Source organism: Pipra filicauda, unplaced genomic scaffold, assembly GCF_003945595.2.
Source record: "Pipra filicauda isolate LSUMZ 115617 unplaced genomic scaffold, ASM394559v2 scaffold367_size712859_pilon, whole genome shotgun sequence".
NCBI lineage: Eukaryota > Metazoa > Chordata > Aves > Passeriformes > Pipridae > Pipra > Pipra filicauda.
This window is the reverse complement of record NW_024104495.1, coordinates 512,172-521,748: the sequence shown is the minus strand read 5'-3', so window position 1 is coordinate 521,748 and position 9,577 is coordinate 512,172. Positions and strand designations below refer to the sequence as shown.

The 9,577-nt window shown below is 43.7% G+C and overlaps 1 protein-coding gene across 3 annotated transcripts; it reads left to right on the top strand.

The window, feature by feature from the left end:
• The first annotated feature begins 397 nt into the window (after positions 1-397).
• On the top strand, positions 398-9,263 carry TBXT (T-box transcription factor T). Of its 3 annotated transcripts, none has more exons than XM_027729537.2 (8): positions 398-697; positions 831-1,095; positions 1,655-1,789; positions 2,531-2,592; positions 2,686-2,747; positions 3,555-3,728; positions 5,272-5,401; positions 7,238-9,263. In XM_027729537.2, the coding sequence occupies exons 1-8, from the start codon at positions 492-494 to the stop codon at positions 7,503-7,505; spliced, it is 1,302 nt and encodes a 433-aa protein (XP_027585338.1). In that variant the 5' UTR covers positions 398-491; the 3' UTR covers positions 7,506-9,263. The 3 variants fall into 3 exon arrangements, with proteins under 3 accessions (XP_027585338.1, XP_027585335.1, XP_027585334.1); XM_027729534.2 differs by having other exon boundaries at positions 3,552-3,728; XM_027729533.2 differs by having other exon boundaries at positions 3,552-3,728; positions 5,269-5,401.
• Positions 9,264-9,577: the final 314 nt, after the last annotated feature.

Genomic DNA, 9,577 nt, shown 5'->3' with positions numbered 1-9,577 from the left:
CTCCCGCCTAGGACTGACTGCCTAAAAGCGGACCGGGGGCTCGCTGCGGCGGGAGGCGGGAGGGTGCTGCTCTCCCAGGTTGTGAGGCTGTTGCCGAGATGGGCCATTTCCTCCGCGGCTGCCGGAGCCCAGGCCCCGGCGGCTTTGATAGAGGTGCAAACATTTGGGGGCAGATTTACATAAAATAGCCGCGTTCAATCCCGCGGGCCGCAATTAAACATCACAGGCCCCCGCGGGCCCCGCTGTGATATGGCCGCGGGCAGCCAATGGCGAGGCCCGGCCCGCGGGATCAAAGGCGCCGCCGGCCAATCAACGGGGCCCCCCCGCGGGCGCGGTGATGTCACCGGGGGGGCGTTTATGGCGGGCTATAACAGCGGCCCGGCCCCGCCGCCCTTGCTGGGGCCGCCCGGGGCCAGGGGAGGTAGCGCCTGGCCCGGCTCCTCTCGGGGCTGTGCCACGGAGCTGCCCCGCCGGGCGGGCGCGGGGCCAGCATGAGCTCCCCCGGCCCGGAGGGCGCGGGCAAGCCCCCGCAGTACCGCGTGGACCACCTGCTGAGCGCCGTGGAGAGTGAGCTGCAGGCGGGCAGCGAGAAGGGCGACCCCACGGAGCGGGAGCTGCGCGTCTCGCTGGAGGACAGCGACCTGTGGCTGCGCTTCAAGGAGCTCACCAACGAGATGATTGTCACCAAGAACGGCAGGTAGGGAGGGAGAGAGAGAGGGAAGGGCTGCCGCCGGCCCCGCTCCCGGCCGCCCGCGGGGGGGCGAGGGGGTCCCGGGGCCGGGGGTTGCGGGATGGCCCCGCTGCACCTCGCGCCTCCGTGTCCCCCGCAGGAGGATGTTCCCGGTGCTGAAGGTGAGCGTGTCGGGGCTGGATCCCAACGCCATGTACTCCTTCCTGCTGGACTTCGTGGCGGCCGACGGGCACCGCTGGAAGTACGTGAACGGGGAGTGGGTGCCGGGCGGGAAGCCGGAGCCGCAGGCGCCCAGCTGCGTCTACATCCACCCAGACTCGCCTAATTTCGGCGCCCACTGGATGAAGGCGCCCGTCTCCTTCAGCAAAGTCAAACTCACCAACAAGCTCAACGGCGGCGGGCAGGTAAGCACCGGCATAGGCACCGGGACACGTCGGTCAGCGGGGCTGAACCGACCCGGCTCGGCTCGTCCTTGCGGGGCGGCGGGTCCTGCCAAGCCCCCTGCTCGCTCACCCTCTCCTTAAAGCTCGTTTTCATACTGCTGTTATCAAACGTGCTGGGGTGGGTCGCGCTTCCGCCTCCATCTTCCCCCCCCCAACTCCATTCCTTCAGGAGACTTGCTCTTTCTACCGAAGATGGGTGCCTTTTATGACTTTCCTTTTCAGAAGTCTGTTTCTGATCTGAATAATGCCAACGATGTGGTTGATGAACCTTTCTGGCTAGCATATCACTGATGCATTAGTGACTCTGCAAGCACCTTGTCAAGTAACAGGGATAAGGATAACTATGCACAAAATCGTGGTCTCTGTTCTCAGTGCACTTCTCTTACAGCTTCAGTTTTAGGGTTTATTCATACCTGTTGCTTTTTTCTTTTAGATACTTTAAAACCTGTGTGCTCTCTGTACCTGCCAGCATCTGCCACTATTCTGTCCCTGCTCACCTGCTCTGTCCACTTGCTCACAGATCATGTTGAACTCCCTGCATAAGTATGAGCCAAGGATTCATATAGTGCGAGTGGGTGGCCCACAACGGATGATCACCAGCCATTCCTTCCCAGAGACCCAGTTTATAGCCGTGACGGCCTACCAGAACGAGGAGGTATGCACAGCAGGGAAGAAAGGATGCCGCTACCAGGAAATTTTAAGTAGCAAAGTGCATGCTGCAGAGCAAAATAATGGATCTCTTTTCACGTTTTTCAGTTCTTCCCATGATATTTTTTTTTTAAGCTAAATATAAAAAATTATTGTATGTAAAAGCCGTATAAATGTGTTATGGCACAAAGTTCTGATCACTGTCTCAATATGTACTGCAAATTCATTGTAGGAGAGTAATTCTTAAAAGATTTTGTGGGGCAAACAACTATGATAAAAAGTATGGTTGTCATTTTCAGCTACACAGTGAAATAACTGGATGTGCCAGTTTTGGGACAGCCCTTTTTCTGTTAGCCTAAATCTGCATCTGTGTTGAATAAATCTGCAAACTAGCAATCTTTCTGAGATTTCTTTGATGTCCGTTCTGCTCTGGCTTGAAATATGAAGATTTTCATAACTCTTTAGTGTAGTACTTTTCTTAGGTGTTTCCTTAGATGATCAATAAACCTGGGCAATTCAATATCTTAGAATCTGGCAGAGAAACTAATTCCTAGCCCTTTGATACTACTTCAGACCTTAATGAGCTGTTTATTTGATGTCTGTAGGTTGCTATTATGGCCCTGCTTTTATTTCTTAAAAAGTCAGTGATTTTTACCAACTTCAGTGGATAGGCCTAATTCAAATCCTAATGTCGGTGTGATAATGAATGGTGATACTTGTAAATAAAGATATTTGTTGTTGTTTTTAGATCACAGCTTTAAAAATTAAATACAATCCGTTTGCAAAGGCATTTCTTGATGCAAAAGAAAGGTGAGAGCTCTTAATTTAATTCTAAAGTGTGGATTTTTAATGTAGATTTGTAGAGGCATATTCTTGACTAATACAACACGGTTTCTTTTATAGAAGTGATCACAAAGACATGATGGAGGAAGTGGGAGACAATCAGCAGTCCGGGTATTCACAGTGTACGTTTCCTTTCATTACACATCATGAGCATAACTATGATTTCTTCCATCTCATCTGTTACATTAAGCAAAACTTTGAGACTGCTGTTTGCTGGCTGGCTTGTTAGTTCATAGGGAGAATAGTATTAACAGTCCTTGTGATTGTGGTTTGTGCAGGTTTATGATTGTATAAACATTATGATCTCTGTGGTTAAGACTTCTTTACTTACGTTCAAAATAATTTAATAGAATCTTGCAATTGCCTTCATGTCCAAAAAGACAACTGCCTTTGTATATAAGGACAGCAATGTTCACGTGGATATGGCGACAAAAGTTTATTTCATAGAATTATCGAAACAGTACTTATGGTTTAAGTATTCTAAGAAAAATATGGGCATTTGCCTAAAGTTTTTTCAGATGATTAAAAAGCATTAGTGTTTTAATGATTTCCGTTTTAACAGATGATTGACAAAACAGTGCAGCCTATAAAGGGGGCGAGTTGATTTGGAGTAGGAATTTTTTTGTTTCAGAGAAAATACTTAATTTTTAAGAGGAGTTCTTAGCAGTCTGAGAAACTTCAGAGCTTAGCTATAGATTGAGTTCAAAGAGCAATTTAAAACTGAATAACATGCTAACAATTACTGAGCACACACTACCTACATATGGGAGGGTTTAACAATTTCTGTATTTCTTTACTGTGACTGTAATGAAATGGTAATTTAAAAAATAATGGTGGCTTGACACAGGGCTTCTTTTAAGCTGTTGTTTCTCTTCCTGCCTGGCTGCATTACATAGCCCTCTCACAGACCTCTTGCTTCCCCCCAGTAGGTAGTTGGCTTATTCCTGGGACTGGGACTCTGTGCCCACCTGCCAATCCTCATGCCCAGTTTGGAGCCCCCCTGTCACTCTCCCCTGCTCACAGCTGTGAAAGGTACTCATCGCTGAGGAACCACCGTCCTGCCCCCTATGCCACCCCCTACACCCATAGAAACAACTCACCAAGTAAGTCTGATGTTGCAGCTCTGTAAAAAGGTGGGGGATGAGCCGAGGGATTTGAGCTTTGAGCAGAGGAATCGAGTGTGATGCCCCAGAAATTAAGGTCGTTAAGTAGCTCAGTTTTTGCAGAGGGCTTGGGGTCAGCATTGCGAAGAAAAGGGGGTAGTGGGTACATGTCTTCAGTCTCTTTATGATGGAAAAACTGTCCCCTGGTAATTGATCGGATTATGTTGTGCTGGCTTTGTGTTGTGCTCTTGACTTCTTGAAACCATTTAGCTTAAACTTACTTTTTTTTTTAAGTTTGAAAACAAGGACTTAAATGATTATTTATAGGCAATACACTGAAATGAAGATGTATATCTGGTTGTGTTAGTATCACTTATTATTAACACATAATAATTGAGGGCCTGATTATGTTAGTTTCAGTTGCCAGTAGCTGTAGTTAATGTCCGTGCCATGACTGCATAAAAAGAAATAATATAGAGCTGAGTAAATTGCAGAGCTATTAAAAGCTGTGCTCAGAAATAGGCAAATATCTTAAGGCTTAGTGTCTCAAGCACTAGATACTTAAGGGAGAAAAGAGCATTTTTAAGTGTTTTGTTTTTTTTTTTAAATATATTTTCTTTCTTCTCGCAAAGAATGGTTAACAATTTTTGCCTTTAAGGCTGTGTGGATATTATAGGTTCCCATAAAAATTATTTAATATTTTTAATTATGAAGTAATACACAGGCTTCTAGATGCAGCCTGTCCAATCTCGTATGTAGCTTTGTAGTTCATTTGGAAGTGAAAAACTAGCTTTCTGTGAACTTTTCTTGCATCGTGGAAGTTTCATGCAAGTTTTGTAATTTAAATAATAAAAGAAGAAAACACCTCTGGTGTTCCTTCTTGTTCCCTGGTCCTCAGCAAGGAACCTCTTCTTCACTTAGGCAGCTGCCACAGCAACTTCTTTCTCACTGTGGATGGTTGTATGGGATTCCCTTTATAGCTTCCTAGAGCCTCCCCTGTATTGGCCAGCCAGTTTTGGTCACAAGCTGAGTAGTCTAAGCCACAGTCCAATCACTCCTAATGGTGCCCAAGGTGGACTTCAAAGCCCATGGCAACTCAGCTCAAAACTGGTATGTGTAATTCAGTGATATGCTTGTTATCCAGGTCTGCCAGAGTGTTACTGCCAGTGTAGGTGATGGAGATAAAGAAAGTGCCCTAGAAGGTCCCCAAGTGACTGCAATAGTGTCAATAAAGAGCCTGCCTCTTCCCACAGACTGAATAAAGAAGCATGGGCTAAATTAGCAGGTGGTTTGCAGATAGCTTTTTGCCTATAGCTCCTTCACAGAAATAAGACTTTGCAGTTGTGAGCTGAGCAAAACAGCATGTCAGGGCAATGCCAGTGAAAGGTTGAGCTTGACACAACTGGTTGCGGCTCCATTTTTTTTCCTCTCTGTGTGGGTAATTCTGTTGAGGGAGGTGGTTTAAAGCTATAGATTGCATTTAAATACAAGATTATGTGGCCTGATTCTAGTGTGTTTAAGTGATTATTTGTTTTCTCAGCAGCCTATGCTGATAACTCCTCTACCTGCCTATCCATGCTGCAGTCCCATGACAACTGGTCTTCTCTAGGAGTTACTACACACACAACGATGCTGCCCATGAGTCACAGCACTGGCACAGCTACCAGCTCCAGGTAGGATTCTGTCCCTCAGCAGCCCTCAAATTGATGTCTTAGTACTTCCTAGGAAGAGGGGGCTGAAAAGGAGATAGTCATCAGCAAATTAGAAATCCCTATGGCCACATGTGAATTGTTAGTTCTCTGTGGGGCACTGAGAAGGACTATTCACAAGGAAAACAGAATTGAAGAAACAAAATTTTTTTTTAATGTTTTGGTTTTGGAGATGTAGTTACTTGTGACAGCAATATTTGATAGATTAAGGATTGAAAATCACTTAGACAATTGAATACATTGAATTTGAGGATGCTTTCTGAAGTTTCATCTGCTTTCAGCATAATGGTGTTTTAAAAAGTTTATTTTTTTATTTCTTTCATTTTGCTCAGTAACTGCTTTCTCAGCCATCTCCATAAACCCTTGTTCTGCTACAAATGTTGGAGCAGTGAACTGTATTGAGGAGAAGGAGCACACAGTTGGGGCAGTAATTCTTTACTTAAACATTGCTACTCTAACCAGCCCAGCATGGGATTATACATGTGGTGAAAGTCTTGTTATTTTGTGTTCATTAAAATGTATCTTTTCTCCTCTTTTTACTTATTATCTTAATTAAACTTTTGGATCCTTTAACAGAGATTTAGCTTACAGTTAGTCTAGCTTACAGTTAGTCTCTTGGAACTAAACTTGAAAATTCAAAGACATACAGAAAAGGTGGTAAAATATTTGCTATTAACCACAGAGGGACAAGGTTTGAACATCTTTCTCAACAATTCAGACTTACCATTCTATTTGTGGAAAGCATTTTTATTTGAACCATGCACATGGACACTCGGCTGTTAATCAGACTATGTACTACTACTCAATATGAGTTACCAGTATTACTGAACGTAAGCTTTAGTCCTGAACAAGATTGAGTAAACAGGTCTTCCTAGCACTTCTTTCTATGTCTGACTCCCAGGATATACATTTAGAAAGTTGCAAAGTCCACTGAGTTTCAGTTGCTGCATTGAGCTGTCCAGTAGATAAAACTAGTAGAAATGGAATTGTGGGACTCAAAGAAGGCATTTCTGCCACCCCTTTTGTCTAAACCCCTATCTGTAAAGTAAGAATAATATTTTTCTTTCTTATTAAACTGCTTGGGATCAATAGGTAGAAAGTGCTGTGCAGTATTATACATCAGAACTTTACTTTTACTCATAATATTTCTCTTTAATCGTCCTGTTTTTTTTAATGTTTAGGTGTGTTTGTTTATAGTTAGAAGAGAGACAGTGAAGAGGCTCTAGTGTCCTGATGAATCTTTTTTCCATCCAAGCAGCCCTTTCTGTAGTATCTGTGTAATCTGCAGTCTGGCGCTTCCCCTTCTAACATGAGCTGATGAACAAGGAGGGCTGAGTTGCTGTATGGAGGCATCCATCCCTGTCTGACTACAGAGGCACCCAAGGGACTCCATCAGACTCATGGCAGTGTATTCAAACCTGCCTGCCTCCAACAGCTGCTGTGTCCAGCCACCTCTACCATGTGCCTTTCCCCCTAATGCCATCATGGCTCAGGAATCAGCTCTCAAACCTCTGCATTTTTCAGCCAGCCTGTGCATTCCTGAGCTTGGCTTAAAATTGGCTAGTATACCTAGTGCTGGCACCTGGAAAACAGGGAGGTTAGGTTTATTTGTGAGGTGCCGTGAACACGAATCCTGCCTGGGGGTCTTTCCTACCTCACAGTGGCTGGGGACTGCTTAGTGAATTTCATCATCTCCAGCAAATGGACCCAGCTTGGGCTCTGTGTTGTGACCTGAGAAACTACCAGCAGGCACTAGAGTCACTAATAACTTGTTTTTGTTTATCACTTTTCCTCTTTCAGTCAGTACCCCAACTTATGGTCTGTGAGTAACAGCACCATCACACCGGTGTCTCAGTCGAGCGGGATGTCCAACGGCCTGAGCTCCCAGTTTTTGCGTGGCTCTCCTGCACACTACACTGCTCTTCCTCACCCGGTCACAGCCACCTCCTCTGCCTCCCCCCTGTACGACGGTGGGGCCTCCACGGACCTGCCTGACAGCCAGTATGATGCCTCCACGCATGCCAGGCTGGCATCCACGTGGACGCCTGTCACGCCCCCTTCCATGTAAACCTTGACCTTTTCCTCTAAGGCAGACTTCTTAGCTACTGCATTTCTTTAAATGCTTAATCCTCAAGGAAGACAAAAAGGAGACACGAAAGAAACTGCAAACAAAGCATCTGCGCTGCTTTGCATAGAGCATCTACATTATACCTCTTATAGTGAACAGTGCATCACTGACTTCATGTAGAGTTTACAAACTGGTGAGTGTGCAATTATGAGAGCAGATTCACTGCTTTTAATCTTTTTCATTTTATAAAGTTTGATAGATCTAAGTTTTAAGGTTTTTACTTAGGTTTCAAATTTCTCAGTGTTCTCATATATTTGGATCTGAAGTTTGGCGCCATTCTTGAGTAAGTTACTCATAACTGTTTTTCAGTTAATTTTTTTAAGTGGCAAACTTAGCTATAGGCATGAGAAGACTTTTATTAACCATCTAGTTAGAAGCATTCTGATATATGCACAAATGTAGCTGAGGAGTGAAGTTTTTTGGAAAATCATGTGCACTAACACGTATTTGCCTCACAAATACGTTGTGTTCTTAACTGTATGGTTATTTCCTTGCTGCTGAATTAATGTTGAGACAATCTGCAAGAACTATAATCTTCCCAATAAAAACAGTATTAATGGTTGGTCTAAAAAGTTTTACCCAAAAGACTCCTCTTAGAGGTAAGTTTTGCTGTTTGATCATATAGATTTCAAATACCCATGAGCTTAACTAAACATCTCATTTCAAACAGCTGGTGTCTAATTAGGAGCCCTATCCAAAACGTTGTGAGACATTGAAAATACATCATTGTGGTTTTTTTTTTGTTTTGGTTTTTTGTTTGTTTTTTTTTGTTTGTTTGTTTTTGTTTTTTTTTTTATGGTCTTTGTCTCAGGCCTTAAGGGAGGGAGTTCAAACACCTAGAGAATCATTCTAATTTATTTCAGTCTTCTTCTCTGATCTGTATTTATTATTTGATAAATTGCAACTTTATTTTCTACATGTTAAGATATGTAAATAATCCCTCAACCTACAGTGTACTCTTTTAAGACAATCATGTGGGATATTGAACAACATGGATGTAAGTAGTTAACTTATTGTAAGAGGGAAATCTGTAGTTACTAAGAATTTTGGGGAAAAGTGCAGATACCCTAAGATTTAAAATACACTGACTGCTTGACTTGCTGGAACAAACAGGTCTTGATAAAATACCTCCTTCATGACTGATATTAAGTAATGTGATCCAAATCTCTAATGCAGGCTAATCCAAAACGTTGGCTTAAAGCGTGCCCTTAGGCACGTCTCTTTCTCCCACTGGCAAATACATGTCCTGGGGTAAGGGAGTTCTTTTGCATAAGCCATAATAAATAACTTTTATAATGAAGTGCCTAAATAGTGAAGCAAAATTCTGTATCAGGGAATTCCTTAAATAACTGATTGTGTGCTCATGTGCTACAGTGGCAACTTTAAGATGGAAAAACAAGTATTTGCCACCATTTTGGGCTCTTTGGCACCCTAGGGGCAGGTCCCTGCACCTCGAAAGGCTTTGGCAGGGCTTTCTCCCCGCAGAGGGATCTGTGTGCAACTGCAGGCTGCGGTCTCCTGGAGGTGGTACTCCAGCAGGAGAAGGCACCAGAAGTGAATGACTGCATGGCTGCATCCTCTGTCAATATGTAAATATTGATCTAAGTGCTCCTGTTTTATTGTGACGGTACATTATGTAAATGATGTAAGTGCATTATTGTTTAGACTATTTTGTAGAAATTAGCAACATATTTCATTGTGAGGTTTTATACTTGTATTTTGGAAGTATAATTTAAATTTAAAAAAAGTAAAGATTCCTAAAACCCAATGCTTGATTTTTTGGTTTATGGGAGCGGTGGGAAAGGTGAAACAAATACACATCAGCCATATTGAACCTGCAGTATGTTGACCTTCCATGGAGCGGTTTCACAAATGGTTCCTGCTGCAAGGTGACTTGTGTCTGTGTGTGAAGGTTCAGAGAGTTGTTCCCTTCTTCCCTGTTTCCCCCCCTTTTTGTTTGTCCTCCCTATTGGTAAATCCTTGACTGCCTGGTATTCAGAGGTGGTACCTGC